Source organism: Cuculus canorus, chromosome 1 (genome assembly GCF_017976375.1).
Source record: "Cuculus canorus isolate bCucCan1 chromosome 1, bCucCan1.pri, whole genome shotgun sequence".
Taxonomy (NCBI): Eukaryota; Metazoa; Chordata; class Aves; order Cuculiformes; family Cuculidae; genus Cuculus; species Cuculus canorus.
Window position 1 is genome coordinate 39,042,084 of NC_071401.1, and position 26,904 is coordinate 39,068,987.

General features: G+C 35.5%; 1 protein-coding gene across 5 annotated transcripts in view; it reads right to left on the minus strand.

Moving 5' to 3' along the window:
* The window catches only part of PCDH9 (protocadherin 9), a 685,822-nt gene that overhangs the window by 231,960 nt on the left and 426,958 nt on the right, over positions 1 to 26,904 (minus strand). For 2 of the 5 annotated variants that reach the window (XM_054072403.1, XM_054072398.1), the window contains one exon: positions 13,519 to 13,594. In XM_054072403.1, coding sequence (XP_053928378.1) covers positions 13,519 to 13,594 — 76 coding nt within the window. Of the gene's footprint in view, positions 1 to 10,999; positions 12,265 to 13,518; positions 13,721 to 26,904 lie in introns of those variants that run through there. The other 3 variants (XM_009561447.2, XM_054072381.1, XM_054072413.1) reach the window with 2 other exon arrangements.

A 26,904-nucleotide genomic window follows, 5' to 3' on the forward strand; every position in this document is an offset into this window, starting at 1 on the left:
TGCACCGACTTATGTTCTTTGACTAACAAAGTGCTTTCCCTTAAATTCAGTAATTGAGCACTAGTATTTAACACAAAAAGATTTGTTAATATTCAGTAAAAACTAAACATCAAAACTGGTCAGTTATTCCATCACATCATAATGTCAGTTATATATATATTGCATAGGCAAAAATGAAGGACATATAAAGTGATATACATGCACATCAGGAGTTTTTTTGATTGAAAAATATTTAATGATTATAAAGTTTAGAAAGTTTTATTGTTTTCCAATTAGCGAAGTATGTCTTCAATAGCTATCTGCATGCTATTTTTCCACAAATGCAGCTATGCAATGAAACGTTTCAGTACTGTTTAGTAAGGATAAAGTAAAAGAAAGAAGTTATTTAATCTTTCTCAATGAACTTACACACCTTTAGAACTTGAAAACAACATGGATCTAATCTAAAAGAGTAATCTGTCATATCACCAAGAGAGCAAAAAGGATCATTCTCCTAAATGGTAGCATTTAAATTCAAGTTTTATATTGAAAATGACATTTTGGGGGGGATTTTCAGGGTGAAGAACTTTAAAATCATCATAAATATGCTTGGAATATCTAAACATGCAGTATTTGTATAACAGTTCAGTAATGTAAATTTCTTTAAAATAACAGATGCATTGGCCCATGAAGAAAGAAATATATATTGCTGAACAATATGTCTGCATTAACTTTCAGGAGTGTACTTCTGTCACAGCTCTCCAGACTATCTCCATTTGACCCACATGTGTTTGCATTATGAAACCCTTTTGGAGCAGAAGGATGGAATTCCTTTTAGATTAAATGAAACCAGAATTATTTTCCAGTAACTAATGGGCATTCAGTCCATGGGACCACACAAGCTCTGAGTAAACATGACAGAAGTGCACAGAGTAAATGTTGTGTCCTCAGGACCAGCTGCTTCACACTCAGACCTTTTCCTACTGTGCTGTGTATTACTTGCTAACGTAGCTATAGCCACACTGATTAAGGTAAAAAAATAATATGTACAAATATGTAAGAAATTATTTTATTATTTACTTTGTTCCACAATGACTAAATGTTACTAAACAAAGAATAACTTTTGTTTAAATCTTGAGGTGATGTAGCAAGGCTTTTATACTGAAAAACCTGTTGCTAAACTTGAAAAACCCTCTAACCTTCCTGAGGAGTTTAAGTAGTATTTATATTACCTATATAATTGATTGCAAATGGCTAAAAAAACCCTAGGTATCAGGCTTGGTAAAGTTTTTGCACACATTTTTCTTTCCCTGTCAATGCTAAATATTTCCTAAGTTTAGCCACTTGTGATGTTATGTCACCTGGCTGACTTGTCTCCAGAAAGCATGCCTTCACCTTACAACCAAAGAACAAACAACATGCTGTACATGTTACATATTCATGTACATGTACATGAATAAAGTAAATATTCCATTAAAATTTTCATTCTCCCTACTTATTTTCTTTTAACATGCATTTACCTGGATCGTCATGAAAGGAGATAAAGTTTTAGACTAGGAAAAGATTCAAGTGTTATTCCTATTTCTAGAAGGTTTACTTAGGTATGTTTTAGACTATAAATATAATTTCTTATTTGTTTTCAACCTACTTAATTCATCTTTCCTCCTCCTTCTCCTGTTGTTTAAGACAAACAGATCAAGTTTATGTACAGAAACATAAAGCATTAATTGGGAGGGTAAATATTTGTAAGAAAAGAGAATATTCATTACCTATAAGACAAATAACTTTCATATCTTATTCAGGGAGCCTCCCTTCACATGCATGTATTTCTCCTTAGATTTACAACAAAGTAGCAAACATAAAATCTGAGAGAAAAAAAAAGACAAAGTCTTAAAGTAAGCAAAGAAAAAGAGCATCTAGTCTCTGACAAGACTAGGTCAAACCTGAAGACACTGATATATATGTGGATATTTCTTAAGATGACACATTTCTCTACCAAAGGACTAGATTTCCTTTTTGGAAAGCAAAAGCTTATCAAGGTTTTTCATATCCTGTGACTGCATTCCATGAAAGTTCCATATGGACATTCTTAAAGAGACAGTCAAAATGAAAAATGTTCACTTCAAGATATACTGTTTTTCGAAATGGCATAAGACATACTACTTACCAGAAAATATTTGCTGGTTGTTCGGAAGAAGGAAAACTGATTAGACAGTAAGAATGTTATTAGAAACCTTTCTTTAGAATTGTGCTTTAAAATGTAGGATGTTTTAACTTCAGTTATACCAAAAAAAAAAAAAAAAAAAAAAAAAGAGAGAGAGAGAGAGAGGGAAGGCTGCATGCAAGTTGGTGTTTTTACTAAATTGATACTGATACTGTAAAAATCAGGCAGAAAATTTAAAAGTGCACTTTTCCTTTGCAAAAAGTTGTGTGTGGGTAACTAAGAAAGACTGTTAAGTCTCCCAAAACATAAGAGTATTCCTTCAGCAACAATAATAGCCAAGATTAAGCTCACAAAAAAAGGCTACATTTGTTGGAAAAACTAAATTTAGGTGTCTAATCTTCCCCTATACACAATGGCAGTCTAGTAAATATAGTCTGGAAAACTATGCCTGTCTCATCAAAGTAAACATACATTTGGTAACTGAATGGGTCTCTAGACATGATACTGTCTATGGCTCCGTCAACTACTTTTGGATCTCAGACTACGTAAGGCATCTCAGTAAGTTATAGATACATAAAGATGTTACACATATAACAGCTGCACTCATACCAGTAGTCCTCTAAATGTGCTAATTTCTTTTTTAATTAACCTCAACCTAAAACTCACTTCTGCCTACCCATTGGCATGAAATATCAGTTTAGAATTATCTTTGAGTACTTAAATTATTTTCATATGCCAAACATAGAAGAAAGGAGTATAGTTCACAAGATGTAGGTAACCTCAGCATATTTCCAGTAGATCTAGATGACTCTGTACAAAAAAAATTATTTGAGCCCTATATATCTACATTCTGAAGCTAAATTCCATCCAAAATGTTGACGTGAGTTTTTTGTTTGAGCTCCTATAATATTCACTAGAAATATGGTAAATGGAGTCTAAACTGAAATTTAGCCAATTTGTTTTAAGTATCCGTTTTAAGATGAAATGAAAGTTGTAGTACTCAATAAATTAAAAAGGGAATTTAGAGACTTAGGATAAAGTTTTAGATGTTTACGTGTAAACATCCAAATTCATGAGTCCACAATATGGAGCTGAGTTCTATCATCAATGTCTGAAACTAAAACATGTACCTCCTGGCCACTTACTATAGCCTTCATTTGTAACCTGTGTTGGGACACAGGCACTTGTCTATGAAAAATACTTGACAAACTTCAGATATCTACCTTAGGAGTTAAAGCACTTTCCATATATATGTTCCCCACAGCCCACAAGAAGTACGGAGCTAGACACCCTTATTGTATTTGGAGAATTGAATTCACTATAAGAAAAATAAAATATAATTCTTCAAAAACATAGACTTTTTAAAATTCACTTTCTCTCTGTATGATGCGTTGTTTTGACCTGAGTGGGAACTTTTTTCTCGCTGCATAAGCACGCTGTTTAACGGCACCTTTTAGCAGTAGAACAACAGTAGATTTTTCTATTTTTCAGAGTTTCCCTGGGAAAATACTTTAATGGGACAGGCATAGTTTTCCAGGCTATATTGACAAGATTGCCCTTGTGTAAAGAAGAAGATTAGACACCTAAATTTAATTGATTCTAAAAGGTCTTATTCCTTTATTATGTTATCATTAAGCTTACCATGCTCTATATTTTTCTATGTAAACAGTGTTCATGCAAACCAGTGTAGGTATTGAGTCTCAATATAGTCATATTGTTGCTGTTGGTTTGATCTGGATATCTTTTCATTAACTCTGCCTGGATTCCAATAGAAAATAGCACTTGTGGCATTTTTGCTGGATGTGGTGCCTTGCATACCCTATGGCATCACGAGTGGCACTGCAACATTATGTTTAGGCAAATGTATTAGAATACAGTAGTTTGGATTGAACATATTCATGTTTATTTTGGTTTCTACACTGTGTGTAGTACTTCACAAGACAAGACATTTAGAGAATACAGAATTTTCTGTCCTTCTTTCTTTGCATCTGTATTGCACAGTCTTTACAGGACAAATTTAATTCATAGGACTGCAGAATCTCAGAATAGTTGAGGCCTGAAGGGGCTTCTGGAGATTTAGTCCAGCCTCTCTGCTCGGATCAAGGACAACTAGAGCTATGTTCAGTTTAGTTTTCAAAATGTCCAAGCATGGAGACTCCACAATCTCTCTGGGAAATTTGGTGCTGAATTTATCACCCTGACAGTAAGAAAGTTTGATTGTTTGGGGTTTTTTTTCTTATGTTTAAAGAGAATTTATCTGTATTTCAGTTTGCGCCAATTACCCCTTCTTTTTTTGTTTGTTATACCACCAAGAAGGGTCTGGCTCTATCTTTACTCTCCTTTCCTCCATGCCACAAAGTATTTGCATGCATTAATAAGATCTTCCCTAAATCTTCTACTGTCCAGGATGAACAGTGCCAGTTGTCTCAGAATCTCCTTGTGTGACAGATGGTCTAATACCTTAATCACCTCTGTGGCCCTTTGCTGGACTTGCTCCATATTTTCATTTCCCTCTGCACTGGGGAGCCTAGCACTGGACTTGGCACTTCAACTGTATCTCACCAGTGCAGAGAAGACGGAAGGAATCATCTCTATCAACCTGCCGACAACACTTTTCCTAATGCAGTCCAGGAGGTTGCTTTCTTTTCTTTAAAGGAATATTTCTGATTCATGGTCAGTTTTTTGTCCACCTCATTCTTTTACTGCAAAGTTGCTTTCTAGTTGGTCAGGCCCAAATCTGTGCTGGTGCAATGGGGTTATTCCTTCTGCATGGATTTATTCCTCTCATTGGAATCATCAGTAATTCTTATTCTACTTAGAATTTGTAACCGCTCGAACACTGAAATCAACAATTCCATGCTAAACTTGACACCTTTATTCCCACAACTATAATCTTTCTTTTAAACAACTAAATGTTTGCCACTGTGAATAGGAGTTGCACTGCTAGGATTCTATTAGAAACAGAAAGTGAAACATCAGAAAATGAATCTTAGTAGCAATGCGACAAAGAGTCATAGCTGGCAATAATAACTTTCATTGAATTTCAGAAAAATCAGCCTCAAAACCCTCAAAGAAATATTGCTGGCATAATCACACTATCACGTTTTTAAAAGGTGCATTGTTTCAAATATAGTTATCTGATGGAACACCTAGAATGCTAATAAAGCCCTTCTAGTATTTCTAACCATGATTAAATATATATGTATTCAGTTGTACTTTTGTACTTTTACTTCCCAAGGAAACTCTCTAAAGAACTGAAAAATCCGTTGCTGTACTGAAAAGTACTACTAAATAGCATGTTCATGTAGCAGGGAAAAGAACCCACTCAGGTCAAAGCAGTGAACGATAAAGAGAAACTGAATTTTAAGAAGCCTATGTTTTGGAAGAGTTAGGTTTTATTTTTCTTATTGAGAATATCTAACTGGAAACCACTGACTATGTTTTTTATCTGTAAGAGTGTTACAAAGAACTCAGTAATTCACTGTTCTTTGCATTCTGGCTAGATATGGGGAAAAAAAAGAAAGAAAAAAGTGCTTAAGAACAAAATATTGCAATATTCCAAATTTCGAAGAACCTACCAATTTATTACAGACGCAAGATGACTTGAGCACCACGTATAAATTATGGACATAACATCCAGTTTATCAAATAAGAGTTGAAAAGCTGATTCAGCTGAAGTCAGCAAGCATTGGGATACAGTTTCCCCTGTCAGTGAAGATCATTAAATTCAGAAATAATTCTGAAACCTATAGTATAGATACAAGCAGAAGATACACACTTTTATAAGTTACTGGCTAAGATTTCTGACCCACATTATGCAGGAGGCTGTGCTAGTCAAAGTAGTCCCTTAAGCCTCAAATATTCCATACGCTTCTGGAAGTTAAAGTCTTCGCGTTGACAAAGGGTTCTACAGCCTCACAAACAAGAGCTAGACAGAGAAGAAAAATGCTTTCAGACTGTGAATACAGCACCTGTTTTATCACTCTGGTGGGTTAACCTTGTCTGCCTGCCAAGTGCCCACCAACCAATCTTAATCAGTAAGATTAAAAGGCTCATGGATTGAGACAAGTAGAGGGAGATCACTCACCAGTTACCATCACTGGCTGAATTAACCTAATTTGAGAAAGATTAATTTAATTTATTGCCAAGGAAAATAGAGTAGGATTGTGGAAACCAAAACAAAAAAATTAAGTACACCCTCCTTCATTCCCTACTCTCACATCTCCTCCTTTTTCTACCTCCCCACTAATTGGCTATGAGGGATGGGGAATGGCTGTTGAAGTCGGTTGATAACACTTTGTCTCTGTCACTCCTTCCTCACCACACTGTTACCCTGCTCCAACACAGGGGCCCTTCTGAGGCGTATGGTCCTTCACAAACTGCTCTAGCATGGGTCCTTTCCACAGGGTACAGTCCTTCAGGAAGAAACTGCTCCGACATGGGTGCCCAATAGGAAGCAATTCCTGCCAGAACACCTGCTCCTGCACAAACTCCTCTCCACAGGCTGCAGCTCCTGCCAGGAACCTTCTCCTGCCTGGGCTCTTCACGGGCTGCAGTTTCCTTCAGCATATCAACCTTCTGCAGTGTGGAGTCCTCTATAAGCTGCAGAGGACACTACAATCTTCTCCACAGGTTCCAGAGGAATCTCTGCTCTTGTGCCTCCTTCCCCTCCTTCTTCACTGACCTTGATATCTGACAGCTTGTTTGTCTTATATTTTTCTTACTTCTTTATCCCATCCGCAGCAGAGAATTAGGCAGTAGTGGGTCTGTTTTGGAGCCACCAGAAACTGTCTGTGTCTACTGGGGGCAACTGCTAGTCTCTTCTCAGAGAAGCCACTTCTCCAGCCACCTTCCACCCTGCCCTGCCCCTTGCCACATAAACCCAATACAAACACCAAGAGAAAAAGATCACTGGACTACATGAAAATACAGGCTTGATTTAAGAAATCTTGTGTGACTAGATAATGATTTGAAACTTAAAAAAAAAAAAAAAAATAATATCTGCAGTAGATTCCGGCTTACTGTGATAAGAAGAAAAGCCTTGTGAGAAGATAACTCTAACCCATACCAGAAAATCACTCTTAGTAGTTCCTTAAATCAGTCTTTTGTTTCAGCCTACACCACTGGCAAAAGCAGCTGTAGTTTTAAACTCTCCTAGATGTCAGCATTAATGGCAGTCGCTGGCACTAGATTTCACTTAATGGGCAGCCTTCCCCTTCCTTTATTCCTCTAACCTTTCCAAATTTTTCTTACAAGTCTAAACAGTCTTCATGCTCCATCTAGCCTTTTCAGCTCACTGCTGAGGACCTGCAATTTCTTGTCTTGGATGGCAGCAGCAGCAAGGAAGTTCAGACACATTAGGTATTCATCTTAGAGAAGCAATGGGACAAGCTCTCCTCTCGCTGCCCAGTCAACGGCTATGCCATCCTGATTTACACTCCAATTAGCTTTGGTGTATGGAGGGAAAGAGAATAGAACAGGAACAGATGTAGCACAGCGGCTTTTCTAAACCAAGATGATTTTTAAATCCTCATTGTAATGAGGCAGCAGAGAGATGTAGAAATAGCAATATCTCTTATGTCTCTCAGATTTTATTTCTCTTTTTAAAGAAATAAGTGTATGGTCTAAGATTAAATTCAGACTTCAGACAATTTTATAGCTCTTCAGTAGGCTAATTCACCACCTTGACTCTAGTTTTTCTTACTTCTACTTGCCTGTAGCTATATGTGTCTGTGTTAGATTCTGTGTGAGGTATGAACTTGTGTTTAATGAAATGGAGGGAATGACTCAAAGGCAAATGTTCCTATTTGAGTTCACACAGAGTCTCATATTATGAAAACACAGCAATACCTATGGACAGTGATTTATCTGGAGCTAAGCATTAACAGCGTAACACTTCTTTCTGCGCCTTAGGATGTTCAGTTCTGGACTTCCATATTGTCAAGTATGACAAGAAACTTTCGAGGCAGCAAAATGAAAAAGAATTAAGCAGAGGGTATACCCGCAAGGTTAAACCATCATCACCCAGTGGCTGTAATGATAGTGACACTGTAAAACCAAAGCTTAGCTTCTCCACATGGGACCCTATCATATGACCAAGTGTAATACAACACAGTCTTGCTATTACCCTGAACTTTAATCATAATTAAATCACTGCCACAGAGATATTCCTACTTATTACTGGAATTATAGTATGATTTAATACCCCTGACATCACTTGACTAAATCACCATGGTATTAAGTTTATTAAAATGTAGGAACTCAGGTATTTAACAGCCAAATTTATCCATACAATTATTAATGTACTGGAAAAAAAATGAACAGTGTTATTGGTATACAGCACTATAACACTATTTCCAAGAATATGGAATTGCTTTGGAATTCATATTTAATAACTTAGGACATAATAGAATATTCTACATAATTTGGAAGTCATCTTTTTTATTTAGCAAAAAGAATTACCTTCAAAACAGTGGGTTTGTTACTTTTTTTGTATACAACTCCCTATTTTTATAAAGCTACTATTTTGTGTTATATAACATATATTGATACTACTTATTAATAAAACATAGGCAAGCATTTACTTAGCTTCATAAACTTATATCAGAAGACATAAATATTATATTTCTGTCTCATTTTAAACCATTGGAATTATTGCATAGATTCATCCACAGTGTATAGTAGGCTTTCTCCCCAGAGCAATTCTAACACTCCTCTAAATATATGCTATTCCTCTTTATCTCTTTGAAGAAAAATGAATCACATTCACAGCTTGCAGCTATCAAAATGTGATTTATCAAGTATTTTCATCAATGTGCTTTATTCCTCTTCTTTACACTAGGAGGCACTTTTTTCCTTCATACAGTTCTATCGCACAGCTCTGCTGCATGAAATGCTTAGATATGTTAACAATTCCAATCCAAATTTAAGTCTCTGACAACCTTTACTAAACCATAATTAAAGAAGAATTCTTCACTAAGGTTTGTTGATTTTCTTATGTCGATGAAAATCACACTTATAGTAATGAAAAATAACATTCTGTACCTGACTGCCAGAAAACAAAAACATTTTCTTTTGACTCATTACTGAAGAAATAATTCACATTAAAATACATCAGACAGCTGTATCCTTTTAATGTAACTGATGATAAAGAAGATGTTTGTGTTAAAAGTGCACTTCCTGATAAACATTTAAAACCATTAAATTTTTTGGTAATAAGAGAGGCTGTAAAGTCACACTAGTAAATAAAATTTTACAGTGACTATTTTTTTTTTAAGATCCTAAAAAAAATATGTTTTCTAAACTCTGATATACTAAAAGATAAAGAACTTTAATCAGCTGATTGACCTTTGGAATATTTTGTTTTAGTTTTCATAGGAAGTGTAATATAAACACCATATACATGCAAAAGATAGTGTTCATTTGGAGAACGTGAGGTCAGAATCCACCCACCAAACAACAGTTCTGATTATCCAAAACCATTCATTTCCAAGAAATTGTAGAATCTCCTTATTGGCGTGTGCCTTGTTTTGTTGTTTGAGGTTTTTTTTACAGATTATCAACAGTACGGTATTTACAATCTTTCTCTTTTATATGTTATCATGGTGACAAACAATGTAGACAGGTTGTATCATACCACTTCCCCTTTCTCTTGGCTCATGCTTCTGGTAAAATCATGGTCAACAAGGCAAGGCTAAGATTGTTAATCTACATTTAAATGCAACAAAATGTTGTAACACACACAAGGCTTGTCCTACAAATCAATATTGTATGCAAAATTAAATCATCATAACCATGACTCTTGAATAATGAGATATCCTGTGGTAAATTTTTATTACTTGTTGTTATTATTATTTAATAATGCATAACCAAACCACAGTACTGGTAGTACACTACTCTGTGGTGGTATGTTGTTTTTAAATGTGGTAAACTATTGGTCACCGAAAGGAAGAATTCTTACAAAGTGTGTCAGGGCAAATGAGACAAAAGTGAAATATAAAGAAGTTACAACTAACATTTAGCATCATAGTCCTCCAACAATCAGTTAACAGTTACCAATTAACAACAGTGAAACAGAAAATATATTTTAGGGTGTTAAATGAAACCCTCAGGGGTTAAAAAAGAAGATTCTGCATAAAGAAGATAGGTTTGAGTGATACAAACTGAATGTGGACTATATGCATCACTATTAAAGTTCTTATCATTTTTACTTTTTACTTCATATTTCTTTCTTGTTGCCTTTCCCTCATAACCACTGTGACAATGTGTGGCTGACAATGTTAATGTTTGGTCTCTCTTCATTTCAGTTTCCCCCAGTGAGAGAGATTGCTGTTTTAAGATTAGCTAGATGAATGTACTGTCACTGTGTATGTTTCTTTCATTAAATCATGTAATTGTAACTCTTGTGTCTCTGTAGAAGCTAATTATTGCAAGAAAATATGGCAATAAGGCTTCTCATACCTTTGTGTAATAAATTATCAAGACTTTTAGCTCTTTTTTTCCCCTATTTCAGGTTTTAGAGACCTGGGTCTTGGTCACTGTTCAAATGGAATTACAATAGCAACGTACTAATATTGAGAAAGAATGGCCGCATTTTTATTCACACAACATCACAGTGTACAATAATAAAACACACAATTCTATCAGCGTTAAAGCCATTAACCAAAATTGCTCTCACCATGAGGCAAGGACTTTACTATCAAGATTAACATCATATTCCCATGAGCTGAAGGAAACCTGTACTTAAAATGAACTTTCATAAAAACGCAGTGGGACAAATCAGTATTTTTTGCACACATTTTATTCTCGGAGATCATTAGACAATATTACCATAAGCACTTCTCTTTCTCTTCAGATGAAACATTTAAAATAAAAATAAAATATTGTTCTGGAACATTTATCATCCAGAACTGACAGCAATACGTGTATACAGTAATACCACTACTCTCCAATAAGACTTTTTCCTTAATCTTTTATCTCAGCATGCCAGACGTGACTTGACAAACAGCAATCCCTTAAACAACCACTAAAAGGAAGATACTCCTAATGTTAAATACAACTATTTAACATTTCATTGCAATAGAACTAGAAATTCAGTTTAGAAGTGTCAAAGAATACAATGTTAAAATGATACTACATCAGTTATTTTAACCATGAACATATGTAAATATCCACAAAGTAATTTTGCCCAATCATCAGATAGCATTTTTCTCTTTTGAAAATTGTCACAAAATCTTAAATAACCATAAAGTGCTTTAAACTCCATTTCACGTCTCATGAAAAAACTTGTGCCTTCAGAAGCAAAAATAACTTCTGACACAATACATAGACAATAACTTCATATTGAATGAGATATAAAAGACAAATCTACCTAATGGCAGCATCACTCTCCTTGTGCCTTGGGTTTTCCTGGGATGATTTCAGTCACTGTAATGTCTAGATCATTCCCTTCTTAGTTTGTGAGATTTGATGCAATATAGTATGCACTATTTCAAAGTTTGTCCTATTTCATTCTGATAAAAAGTGAAAAATTACTATACTTCAATACTTCTCTAATAATCAGTACAGCTTGTTTTAATAAATTTACCATTAATTTAGCATCCTCAAGGCTAAACCAGGTGTAAACGCAGACACTTTAAAACTTTTCATATAACTTTTAAGAGAACACTTACTCACTCTGATATTCTATTAGTCTCCGTATTGGGGATGAATATATAATCATTATTAACATACTACATTTGCACAACATGTTTGACACAACATTTCTAAAACCACATTATTAATAACTTGGTATAATGTTTACTAAGGAAATATTTTCCTAATTCTCCTGGAGGATTTTTATGCCAGATTTAGAAGAGATGTGCAATTCAGAGTCAGTGAAGCCAATGTGACAGGGCCAACACACTATGCTGCCTTAAAACTCCTCTCTGTTCTTGTTAAATCTTTCACATGTCTCATACGTTGTTAGAGAATTAACAGGATAATTCCACTTTAAGCTCCTCACTTGCTTAAGCAGACATACATTCTTGCTTCAGAGTCAATCCATTCGTATTTGCTATTATTTTATGTATCTTTGTATTTTGGCAGATTTAGGGCTTAAGATCATAGTTCCAACAACATTTCTGTTTTGGTAAAGAAAATAAAATGCAGGTGTCATATCAAGGAAAGGAAAAAAAAAAGAAAAAAAAAAGGGAAAAGGAAAACAGAATACGACTCAAATTGTTTCTTCATGGAGTCTCACCCAAAACACCTTCTACGCCCTCCCACAGAACTTATGAAAAAAATATTCTAAAACTAATATTTCACAGTTCATTTTCTCATCTAGCATGATTTAAATGCCAAAATTTAGATCCTCCTCTTCCCGAATGACAACACGGGCCTCAATATTGTACATCAGATCCCAGGACCACCTACTCTTCTGTTCCATACAGGGCTAGTGACAATTTAATAATCCACACAAAAGGGAGAAATGCGAGATAGAGAAACCAATTCTTATTTCTATACTCCTGGGATGCAAGAAAACTGCAGTTCAATTACCTTCCAAGAGTACAGATAAGACTTTTAACCTTTGACTCCACATTCAAGACAGAAAACAACAAACGTAAGGGCAGCATTACTACCCCCTTCTCAGTTTTCAGGTTGTCAAAGCCTCCACATTCCAGTTCCAAATACTAGTCACAGTACTGGTTAAGGCCTCATTTCATTTTTCAGTACTGACTGTCACAAACACTGCAATACTTTAAATCTATTGTAGAGAAGGAAAGAAGAGGAAAGGAACAAATTCCCAAACCAGACAAAATGCACATACCTAAATTTGTTTGTAAAAATGCATATCCGATTGTTCCAAAAAGCAGAACATCATGCCATTCCAGCCTAACAAAGAAACCCTATGGTTCTTGCTGTTAGAAGGTGGAATCATAGGTGAGCTTGTTACAGAAATTTGGGTTCTTTTGATTTTTCAGTGCTTCACTGATTTACAGTTTTCTAGGTTAGTCTAACAGATATCCTTGTTTTTCGAGTGTGCATTTAGAATGACTTTCTTGAAACCAAATCCAATACTAAATAGAAATTGCACCGCAAACATCAAGAAAATCTTGCTACATTGTAGGACTTCCTCCTTCCTGGCTATTCTCAGTTACTGTGCTATTTATGTGGAGTTGGTTTTTGTCATGGATATACTTTTGTTTCTACAAAAATTTGTCAAATTGCATGGGGTACTTCAGGCAAATTACATTATATCTTACCTAGCTTTATGACTGAATATTCACACATGAGCTTAAAAACCTCTCTACCATTGCAAAGCTCAGAAGGATGAAAAAGAATGTATTTAGGTTACCAAAGCAACTCAAATGAGCAGAGCACTGATGGTGACTCACCCGAGTTGGGATCGGAGTTGCCATCAGCTTCAGTCCTCTTGTCCGGTGAAGCCTGGTCGTAGAAATCGTCCTGCGGCTGAACCAGAGGGAGAGGGTGTGAGATCAGGGTTCCACCACCCACCGGCTCGTGGTCTCCCAGACCACTATCACTGCAGCTTTCCTGGGAGCCATCGGGGAGGTGAAATGTAACACGGCGCTGGGACTACAAAGAAGAGCACAGGACACACTGATTAGTGCTCTTCTTTTCTTTTCTCCTGTATTTTTTTTTAAACTTTTGACATACAAATAGATTTCTGACAATGCTTATGAGGCAACTGTTATCATGTTTGCTTGTTTGTCTTTTTTTTTTTTTTTCTTTCCTTTTTGCTTGCTTTTAGAGCAACCCAGGGAAGACAGCAGGTAGGAGAGCAAAATGTTGAAGGTCAGCGCATACTCATCTGTGAAGCAAGTTTCTCATAACAAAGGAATCAGTAGATAATGAGGTGTATTTCTCATAATTTTAAAAACACAATCTATAAAAACTCACTCTGAGAAGTATAAACTGTTGCAAACTATGTTATGAAAAGCAAATGACAGAAGTATACATTTCTGAGGTTAAATCTTGTATTATCTGCCCATACTGGAAAAAAAAAGTGCACCAGGTTAAACAATAAAAATGTTTGTCATCTTCCAGGAATAGAAGGTTATATAAATACATAAACTATATGGAAATTTTACTGATATCACTTATCTAACTAATATGGATATTTAGGACTTGTAATATGTCTCTGAAATAACAGTGGCTAACACAGAATCACAAATACAATGATGGAATAGAGTTATCACTCTGGCAAGAGAAATAAAAATAAACATACTTTCTTCAAAACAGCACAGTGAATGAAAGCCAAAATTACAAATTTTCCTGAACATCTTAAAAAGTACCCCACAGTCATCTCAAAAGAAAAAAAGAAACCTGCAGTGTACACTTGGTTTAGTTAACCATTATTGATTTTGAACTTCTCTCATCTGAAGAAATAACCCAATTTTGTGAATTGTGGCCACAGAATGATACAGTGAGTCCCCATGAGCTCCAGAGCCGATAGCACTGCTGTGAATTGTTTAGAAACTGTGGCTATGAGATTCATGAAAGAATATTGCAGATCCTCATGGATCAAAACACTGCATTGTTGAAGCATCAGAAACAACTAGTTCAAGAGCATCTCAAGAGAGTGTTCAAATTAAGTTAAGCACATCTTCCCACAAAAAATAAGTTGCAGCAGCAGGCTGAGTGATCTGGCTAGCTAGACTGGTTTAGAATAAAGAAGAGATTCACAAAGTTTGCTGTAAGCTTAATAACATTTAGGTTAATAGTTACTTTCTTATTAATATTAGCCATCTGAAAGTTATGGGATGTATCTAAGCTAATCATCCAAGATTTCTATAAAGTCAGTAGCGAAAGGAAGATCAGGAAGATACTACAAGTATCTTCCACTTGTTACCAGTTTTTAAGTAGTTAAAATCAGGTTCCAAATCCACGTAGTTTTTCCTGAAGCTAATGGGAAAAGATCATGCCCTGACTCTACTTTTTTTCTGGTCCTGACCCTTTTTTTCCGATTTTTTCCCTCTAAATGAGGAAAACCTCAAGATAATAGCAATAACTGTATGTTTGCTTATTAAAATGTATTTGTTAATGGTAATTGCTACCATTTACATGATGATCAATATCATCTACCAGGTTTCTTTTCATTCATCTCCCTTGGGTGGACATAGTTGATTAAGTCAATTTCAGATTACTGTGTAATTCAGTATAGAAATAAATGTAATACTATTTGCTCTTGGCTGTGATTTTATAATTAGCATTTTGCTTTTAAGTTCCTTTTCTAGCTTTAGGATTAGAAATCAGATATAGCAAAAAGCAAATACATCCTCTGAGTCATTGGGTTGAATTAGTTTACATCAACAGAGGACCTAACTCTATATACTATCACTAAGCAAACTTTTGCTGCATATGTTGTTACATTTTCTTACTTTTTAAAAAAAAAATCTGAAATTGCCACTCTGATTATTATTTTTAATATTTTTTAATGGCTAGCAGGCGCTTTCCCTTCAAAAAGAACAAAATACAAATATAGCTAACTACACAGCTTAAAATCTTCTCTTCCTGCATTTATTTTCATTAACCCAAATTTAGAGATCTGTTTTTCCAAAGTAAGAATTTATGTCACTAGTAACATCAGTAAGAGGCACAAAAAAAAAAGATTAATCTTTTCTTTTTTTTAAACTAAAAGAATCTATGAGAAAATATGAATGACTGAGAAAGTAAAGTAAGGGAAGAGATGAAAATTTTAATTTAAGATTCTGCACAACAGTTAAACTCCTGTAATTTATTATCCACCCAAGTAAACAGAAAAATGCACAATTATGAAAATGTCTAGTTTCATGAGTTATGTAATAAATACTGATCTTTGGTAACAAAAGGTCCTCATACTAGCTAAAATCTGTTCTGACCCTGTACTGACAGATGACCAGTCAGCCAGTAAAGTGGCTCAGACCTATCACCAGTACCAGCAGCTTCGTAGGTGATAGAACTATAAAGTTTTCAGTCCATATTTTAAATTATATTAAAAAAAAAAAAAAGTCGGCTTGACTTACTGAGGACACCACAAATCATAAAGAATTGTAAAAAAAACTAAAGTTCACATAAATAGCGTTCCAGTTCCAAAGATGATGAATAGACAGCAGGCACTACATCAAGAAACTTTAGACTAAGCTGTGTCATCAAAACAATGAGGCGAAAAAGCCTCCTACAAAGCAAATGCTTAAGCTTAGGCATATCGTATTAATTGCAGGGGAAGACTGTCAGCCTACTGGGAGATTATAAGGGTGTTCAGTGATGTGACGTGTGGCCACCTCCTCCAGCTGCCTGGCCCAAGCCCCAGCTGCTAAGCCACTGGAGCCCAGCCCAGGGACAGGGGGTCTCTGCCCAGCCTGAGACACTTGGCTGCCACTTTCCCTTTTGCACTAGTGGAGCCGCTGCAGTACCGAGACCAAGCGTTTATCCCAGACACGCACACGGATACACGCACAGAGGGCACTGGCATGCTTGGCCACACAAACAAGGCAGTGCCCACATTCAGGTCTCACAGCAGACACAGGCTGCCACGTCCCCTCCTCCTCTTGGGCTGGGAGAGGGAGAAGGTCACTAGTGTAGCCCACACACTGCGCTCCCTAGGGTCACAAGCGCATGCATAGTCATGGATCTTCCCACTACCAACACAGTCCCTCTGCCTGTCTGGCACCCCTGCCTGCGTCCTGCCCTCCCTTACCCACCCTATGGGACTCACTGGCTGGTCCAGCTTGGAGTCTCCATGCACTCCATGCACATCCCCTCGGGGAAGGCACAGACACTTGTTCCCAGCAGACGGCACCCAGCACACAGGCTGTGTCTTGTGCTCCCACTCCAGCTGTCAGTGCTGAGCGCCTCACTCACACACTGAACTTCTTCTTTCTACAATAGCATCAGGGATTTCTCTTTCAGAAGAAAAATCAGGCAACATGTTTAGTCAATGTTTGTATTTATGTACTCCCTTGTGTAAGAAAATGCAGCTTTGAATTCCTTTTACGTAAAGACAGAATCATGTTATTCTGAGTAATGAGGTTTAGAGTTGGTACAACACTGGGACTAATGATAACAAGTAATTACAATTGCAATTATATGACAACATATGCAGGATTATATACAGCATGAGGTAAGGTTATGGTTCAGGTGCACAACACTTGGCCAAAATTAAAATCTAAAATCTGTGATATATTGAATCGCAATGGGGAGGGGAGTATGAATTTTCTTCTGGTCTTGAAAAACATCCAGCCTATTTTCAATTAGGAAATATCACATCATTGTTAAGTGAAACTGAAACCTGAAAGGAAAATTCAATTAAAAAAAATAATTTTCACCAGCATCAAAGTAATTTTAATATATAATTCAGAACAGTGACTCAATAGGTTTTTGAACCTTGGCGGAGTTTGAAAATCAGAAGAACAATTGTATCAGCTGCATGGAATCATTCTTCCTTTTATCACCTATTGCAGCAGATTCTATAAAGTTCATCCAGGTGAAGCATCACTTCACACCCACAAGAGATACAGAGAAAAATTAATTCTTTATCTTAGATGTCAATAAAGGATAGCCAACTCTGATGCTGATAAAAGGACAGTTCAGCTGTAATAGGAACACATTTGTGTGTGTGTGTGTGTGCGCGCGTGTTTTCAGACCAGGTGGTCAGCTTGCCAATACTTTTTTTGATCATAGTAACAATCACAATTACACCAAATCAATACATGAAACCAGCTTAGCTGCTTCTCTCCTGCTACAATAGAAACAAAGACATATCTAGTATTCTCTACCAACTGTAATTCATGGAATTACTGGATTTAAGTAAGAGCTGTGCCACTTAAAATTGGCAATGAAAATTTCAAAAAGATTTTTTGGGTGGAGAGAAGGAACATACACTGGAGTGTGGGGATATTACTAATCTTATTGATCAAGCACAGAAAAACAGAACCTGTGCTTAATAGCATATTACATTTTTCTTCAATACAACATTTTATTTGGAGATACTGAATGCCTTTTTAAAATATATTTTAATCATAGCCTATCATTTTCCCCTCCCCATGTTCTTTTGTCTTATTTTTCTAAATTCTGTTGTCGATATTCAAAAGTGCTCACTGACAGGACGCGAAATAATGTGCACAAACTGAAAAAAAAAAAAAAAAGAGGTTCTGAACATCAGGAAACACTTTTTTTACTGGGGTGACTAAACACTGGCACAAGTGGTCCCAAGATGTTGTGGAGTCTCCCTCCCTGGATATATTCAAAAGCTGTCTGGACACAGTCCTGGACATTAGGCTCTAAATGTCTCTGCTTGATCAGGGGGGTAGACTAGATAGTCTCCAGACATCTCATCCATTCTCAACCATTTTGTAGTTCTGTTATTCTGTGAATTCTAATTGAAAATAAAATCTAGAGATATCTCGAGCAGTTTTATAATTTTCCGGTGATGAAAACATAAAGTTGTACTGAAGTACTTTATTTCTCACAATCCTCACTGTATGAAATGTATGCTGATACCAGAATTTGTAATTTCATTCCATACAAACCGATTGCTTTGGGAAGTGGCATGCAGCATTGAGGATACAATCCTGACAACTTATTAGAGCAAAAGAACTGGTAGGAACTGTACCTCAGCATGGATTTCTAGAATATGTGGGCCAATTCCAGTGAGGTTTGGTCACTGCTTGTGAGACTAAACCTTTTGATGCTGCCTTGGCTTCCCAGCAACCCTCATACAGACAAAAAGTGGGCTGTATATAGTGTAAGTTATTTTATTGACCCAAGTGCTAGAACTCTGAAATAAAGATCATACCATGTAACAGCAAGTGTATGAAACGTCCTATGGACGATCAGTTACAAGCTGTTTTGGAAACAGAACTTTAATATAGGAAGGGTAAACACTAGTTTTCAAAATTGTTCAGTGCTTTCCATTGTACAGTAGTTGTAAAATGCATTTTGCTTCTAATTATGTACTTGAAACAAATAGCAAGTTACAGAAATCAGCATTAAGAGAAGCTTTTGCATGGTGAGATTGTTTTATTCTGAAAACCAGACTTTCAAGCTTTGTACAACTATTGTATTGTTTTTGCTAATTAGGGATCCAAGAAATAATTATACTATTGTTCCATTGCTGAATGTCTCACAGAGACAGATTTGGCTGCAGATCCTATCCATTGTTATAAAACAAGCTATAATTAAAAAAAGATTTCTACACTGGGTTGTTGCGAATAGAACCTGCTGAATTTTAAGCAACAGAGCTTGCTTTTGAGTTTACAAATCAGGTACTTTAAACAAAATGCCCTCTTCTCCACTTGGTATAGTTGTAAGTTTAAGGCTTTGATTTCTCTCCATGATTTGCAAGACAGGCAGAAGTCACCAAAATATCCAATTCACAGCAAGCCAAATTATGCTTTAAAGAATGCGCCATATGTTTGCATATCAGAATATATATTCAAGCATGACACATCTACAGTTGTTGCTGATATCTTTTACTTCAGATATAGAGATTTTGTATCAAGAAAAATTGTGCACTTTGTGTTAAGATGACAAAGAAATAGTATGAAGGAAAAGCAGACAATGAAAACATTCTGGGAATATATACCTTATGGAAAGATTGTTGACATGGGGTCTTAAAAGAGAAACTTGAAAAAACAATTTACCTTTACGGAAAATAAACAGAAGAATTTATCCATGACATACTTTACTGAAACTTAAATCCTGCTCATGAAGAAAGAAGTAGGCAAAGAAACATACTGAAGTAGAGTCAAGTGTAAACCGTAGAGAAATAGTCTAAAAAGTCTATGAAATTATGGTGATGAGGAAGATATTGTTTGTGCATAATTTTAAGAAAAAGTCATAAGGACACAGGAAAAAACTATGCTTCATTGGAGGTCCTTTGTGGAAGATGTCTGTTTGATAAAGATTGGTCCTCTTAGGATGAAAACTCCTGGTTCATTTACTAAAACATAGGTTTGTGAGGGTTTTTTTTAATTAGACCAAACGTGTAAACAGAAGAATTCAAGTCACAAAAAACAGACTAATAACTATTTAAGAGGGGGAGAGAAAAGATATTCTGGGCACCACCAAGCTTTAAAACATAGTTTTAGCAAACTATAGTTTAAACCCTTGTTTCCTCATAGGATAAACTACATGTTTCTGTTTGCCCTATGCTGGAAGGGCAAACAGTGCATCTTCTAATATGATAGGAATGTGATCTGGAATAAGGAGATTCTTTTTAAACTAAAATACAACAGGACACTTCAAAAAATATACTTGATTTCACTTCAGAAAGAATTGGCAAGTTCTTTGAATTAACATATGGTTGCTGTATTAGTTTGTTCAATAAATAACCAATGATTTATTGTAGTTTTTTTCAGTTCTGTTTGACTTAATAAAAGCCCCCTAAAAGCCACAATGTACCTTCTCCTTTCAAAATGGGAAGCGTGAATGAAAATACTTCTGCACTGTGACCTCCTTAGAAAGTGTGTTGTTGTAGCGTACCTCCCAGAAAGGCCACAAAGCACCTCAAACAGGGTTCGTATAATTCAGCTCAGTGATCAATTGCGCACTCCTTCTTCCTCTGCATTTCACTCAAGCTTACAAAAGAATACAAATCCGAGTTTAAAACAGTCTACTTTCTTAGTAAGAGTGTTCTTTGCTTCCCCTAGATAACCTTAGCTTATATAAATACTGTGCAGAAGATCCCTGAAATTTACTGTGAGAAATGTAGTCATTTTTTTTCCCGGCTACATCCAAACAAAACTAAACTTGCCTGTGCAATCCCCATGGCAGTCTTTACTTAAGGATCCTAATTGCATCACAGGATAACCCATTCTTCATGCCCATCTTGATATCTTACCAACAGAACAAAAATAACGGCGATAGATAAGGTTTTTGTCAACCTCTCAGGCTAAATTAAGAATGAAAAAAACTATCCCAAACTAACTTATACTGCATTTTCTCATTACGTCTTCAAATCTTCATATTTTCTCATTACGTCTTCATGCTACCCATATAAATAGCTGGAGTGGGTAGGTATTTACTAGTTTTTAACCCCTAAGGTAACAATGTTGTTATTGATTTCAGAATATTAATTGTTGTTAGAGCAGACAATGATTTTATTTCTTTTGCTCAATTTTTCAGTGCTGAAATTTCATAATATATTACACTACAATATATTAAAAGCAAGCGTAAGTATACTCTTTCTTGCTACTTAGGCTTCAGGTGACTGGCCTTATTCTTCAGAGTGAAAATATTATCAGTTATTGTCTGCTTACTGACTGGGGAGGAAACGACTGCTCGGTGGTCTCAAGCACATTTAAACATGGCAAACAGCCTCTCCAGTTGGGGATTGTTTTAGTTTTACAGAGACAGTGAATGAAGAAAGACCTGCAGTCAGATCCTTTGGATTCAGTCATGCTTTGTGGTACTATTGCTTTCTTCCTTTGTTTATATAGTAATGTTCCTTCATGAAGCTATAGTCTTTGTGCCACAAATATTTCCTAGGTTTTGTTTTATCATTTGTGTCTGTGTGTGTGCGCGCGCGAGCTCGTGTTTAAATTGGACATAACAAAGAGTGAGAAACCTTCAACTAAAGACAGTAAACACAGGACTACCATATATTTAATTTCAAGTTTTCCCTTCCTAATATCTACTTAGAAGGCAAATACTCCTTTTCCTCATAGGCATTGTTACCTATCTATGAGCATCTTAACTACACGGTAAACTTGACGAAACAGGAAAGATGAGTGTTACAATTTAATCTGGTCTAAATCAGAGTATTACCTTGTTCAACTTGGGAGACTGGTAAAATACTAAAATATTTTCAGCATTTTCAGTCTTAGCCCCCTTCCTCCTGAACTAATTGTCTGAGACTCAAGAAATCAGTTTTAAACCTACAATTATGCAAATTAATATCTCAGATGCATGGAAAGGCAAGTGAGGGGAAGAGGTGGAAATTGCTGCACACAATAAAGCATAAAAGAAAATAGCCAGGTGTGCTACCTAGCAGACAGCTAAGCTAACATTCAGAAATATTATTCATGCAAATGGCTAGATCATAGTAAATCAGTTTGCTATATTTATCACTTGCTTCTTATCAGAAACTGTGTGGAAAATAACCTATGAAAATATTCATTAAAAATGTAATAATTTTGTAGATACCTCTTAAAAATTAGTGCTGTATCTAGGATAGCTTTCTAAACAGATTTGTAGTTAGTAGAGAAAGAGAGACAGCTCTGGCAAATACTAATGCCATCCTAAAAGATATACAATTGTGAAATAACAGTAAAATGCCTTTTTTTGATGTTTCTGTACTCAAACCACTGACTATAGATGACTAGGTAAACTTAGGACATTTATTAGAAGACTTAACATAGATTAAACATTTTGACAAGTCTGTTGTGATAGTCCTTAACATCAGAGGGACATGAAATTCAGAATTTTCAAATTTAAATGCCTCAATTTATCCTGTCAGTAAGAAAAGGTAGATCTCACATTACGTTCATGACTATTTACACACCCAACTTTAGATATTCATCACTCCATGTTTTAGTTACCATAAGGTACTTAGGGTAAAAGAATCTGACAAAATGCATTTCACTGACAAAAAAAGATACTGCACTAACTGTGAACTGCTTTATATGTTGCTCTGCACATTTTATAAGAAGAGCTTATTTTTACTACAGCATGCAAGGAAAATCACATATAAAGAATTTAGTTGTAATAAAATTACATTTCATGTGATCTTTAGTAATTTAAAGACTTCAGTGATCTTCAATTTACTTATTTAGTTTGATTTTCATGATGAGCTCCTTCTAGCAAGACAGATAATGCACATTAAAAGTGCACTCAATTGAAGAAGCATTGCAGAAACACTGTACCAATTATAATGATAAGCAGCATAACTTCTCTACACTCTCAGAAGTTTTACATTAGTAAAAGCATGTGTTGATCAATAATGTATATGAGCTACTAAAAAGTTGAAACAGCTGTTGCTGAAATTTTACAAGCTTAATTATAATAATAAATTTGCCCAGATTTACATTCTGTGAAACTCATCTGACTTTGGTACTGTGAACAGAGTAACAATGTTTCAGGAGATTTCTTTTAACTAAAATGACATTCATGTGAGAAAAAGCAATTGTGAACATTTTCCTTACGAGGAACATATATTATCTGCAGGCTGCTTTCAAAAAGTACCATATTATTGTCTTATATGAATGAAATAAAATAATGAAAATATCAACAGCTATATTTGCAAGTATATTTATAATGTTAACATAAACTATGTTAGTTAAGTTAGTGAGTTAAAGAAATGTTCCATCAATGAAGGTTTATTAATTGTATTGATTAAACTGGTACATGTGTTAGGTCAACAATTATTCTTGATACTGCATCTTATTGTTGAAGATGATTCTTACTCTGTTATAGAAGTTTTATGCATTTATGCTTTCATCACAGTCAATCACTAGAGCAGATACGCAGAGCTATGCAATACCATGAAGCAAGAAAGTTTCCAGTGATCTCCAGGAAAAAGAAAGATGTGCCAAAAATCCTTTAACGTTCTTTTCCATTAGTATTATTTGGTAAGACACATAACCTTAGAAATCAAAATCAAGCAGGCCATAGCTCTTGTTTAAAGGTAGCAGTCTTTTGTCTGGGGCAACACAGATCTCACTCTATATTATAACTAACCTCAGGATTTGAGTACTTCATTTTTAACTGCGTATATAAGAAGAAAAATATTCTTCAAAATCCACAGATTTAGAAGAAAATGACTAACTTTTCACTGAGAAATTTTGTATCATAAGACTTTAAAGGTAATCAGATTAACACTATTTTAAAAGAAAAAAGAAAGAGAAAAATAGAGAATCTGAATCCCTTTAAACATCCACACTTTAAAATGTCCAACGACATCATAGTGGTATCATGTCAGTCTTCACTCTTATTTATGTGAGCTTTAGGAAATGCAGTTAAGATCATATTTCTCCTCAGTAAAGGAAGGATTAATATATGAAGTCAAGAAAAGTGAACTCTCATAAAGATTCTAAGGATATACTGGGGGTGGGAAGAGGGCAAGGAAGGAGGCTCTCAATTTAGGGATGCTGTAGGGAGAATAGTACATTAGAACACTGTCTCCTGAAGTAGTACTCACAGGTGTAATGGGTATCTGTCACTGACAGCTCACTGGGTTACAATTAATTCTGAATCATCAGTCATGTCTTCTCCTACAAGCACGGAAAGGAGAAACAGCAGCAGCATTGCCCTTTGAGGATAAGACCTTTTACATGCTATGATTCTAGAAAGCAGCTGTACATCTATTAACACAATGGACACTATAGCTGTCACAGTAGATAAATGAATCCACATTGGAAAAGTCGAAAGTGGAAATGATTGTCAAGGATAATGCGGTTAAGCTGGTGCATCCTTAGGAAGATGTAATTTCTATAATATTTTAATTTTGAAACTAATGTTATCCCAACCAATTGTACATACTGTAATTTAATTAAAACACCTCTGTTAAAACATATCTGCATCTCTACTAGAAAAGGAACTAGAGAATAGTGTATTTGCACCATAAAAAAACCCCTATGTTTTGTTACTTAGGATAGGATGTTTCCCTAAGAGCAGGTTTCTACACTTTTTTTTTATTTTTTATTTGAACTCCCAAAGCTTTGAAGTTTTCATTTTGCATACACAAATATGTGCTACAGAAAATTTTTAAAAAAAAAAAATATTTTCACTTAATGTTCTTCAGACAAAAATACATATTACAGGTACTGGCTACAAATTCTTCTTCCACCACATACAACACATGTACATCTGTCTAGTAACATCTTGGGGACTTCGAGCAACCTGATCCAGTTGAAGTCCCTGCGTACTGCAGTGGGGTTGGAGTAGATGACTTTCATGGTCCCTTCTAATCCAAACCATCCTATGATTCTGTGAATTTATGATGTCAAAGCCTGAAAAATTGAATCCACAGAGAATTGCAGGATTTTTCAGTGGCTTAACAAGCTTTTCTGTCTTGATAATGGGCCTTTCATTCCTGAGCCATATTGACTACTGGGACAAATCTCTGCTACATGAAATTATAGTCCCAAATAAAATACAAAACTAAGATTAGCAATTAAGGTGGCTAAAATCTCACTTATTAACAAACAATATGGGGGGAAAAAAACCAAAGAAAAATGCTTTTTTGTCTGGAAATCAGCTACACAGAGAAGACAGTGGCACTACTGTGCTATCAAAAAAGCAGGTACTCTCACAGGTATCTCACTGTGAGAGTAACTGGTTAAAAACGTGGGTTTTGCTGGCCTAAAGAAAAAGTCAAATGATAACTGACAAGAATCACAAATTACATATGACACACTCTTGACACATCAGAAGTTACAGAGAAAACAAGAACTCTGGCTATCATTCTGAGAGTTTTAGAAAGTACTACCAATGTCATGGGTCCCCAAGGAGTAAGTGGAAAGATAAGTTTGATAGTCATAGTTCATGTTCTGCTGTTAATGATCTAACCTAATTCATGACAGCTGAGTTTAATATTAGAAAAGTGAACACACGCTGGTGAATTTCTTACTTTCTTTTGGTGGCCTAAAAGAATATCTTTGCAGACATCTTTGAAGATGCGTCAACTGATGCTAATAAGTGTTTGCTTCTGCTTAGCGTCTGTCACAAATAGATTCACCAAGTCACATATTTAAAACTACAGACCTTCACACATCCTTTGCCTGTGACCTCTCCAAAATTATAGAATTATCTGCTTACAAAACTGGAGAAAGCAGAACATTGGGGAGTTATTTTGAACACCAACAATTTAGTGATTGCTGTATGGTTTTTGGTTTTTTACAAATTTACATACCAGCAAGTTTCTCATTTTACAGCATTTGCTGAATACCATCACCTTTGATCACTATATTTAGAACCGATGGACACATCTGTGCCCTTTTCACCTAGATAACATGACCATGTCTATTAATACAGATAGGCAAAGTCTGCTGACTTTTGAGCCCAATATTTATTAACATTTCAAGGGTAATTTATATGTATTTTTCAAATACTAGCTTTTCATTAGGCAAACTGACAGACGCAAACCTTCCATTTCACATTTTATTTTACACAACAATGTTAATTTAAATCAAAGCATGAGAAACACTGAGGTACAAAGGAATAATGTTGCACTTCACAAAAATATTTTAAACTTATAGGCACATTCCCTGTGTCTTTGTTTTCCAAAGAATATTAAAAAAAAAAGAAGTCCAAAGGAGTTGTATCTAAACCTAAGCCAGTGGTTTATGAAAATTGCTGTGATGTCGTGATATGTTCTACATTACATTACTAGCTAGCTACAGTATGGACAAGACACATTGCTGACTCTGGATTCAGCATTAGGACAATTATCAAATAAATTATAGCTATTCATGGGGAAATTGAACTGAGTTGCATTATTGTTTTATTGTGAATTTCTCCCGTAGCAGTAGATCAGGATCCTTTCTGATACATACTAATATAGTAGATGGAAGAAAATGCATGTTGGTACTTGGAGGTTTAAAGTGTTATCAAACTGTATAATATGTCACAGAGCTCAGCACCTGTCATGCCTGTGGAAGCCACCTTAACTCAGTCTTCGCAGGTTGACAAGGCACATAAATACTGCATCCTACCCCTCTGGTTTGATTTCTATTGTTAACACATTTTAGACATGGAAGACTGAGATATTTCCACAGGATCTGTAAGTAGGGTGATAAGTAGTCAAAAAATGGCAGAAAACCACACCTACTTCAGCAAAA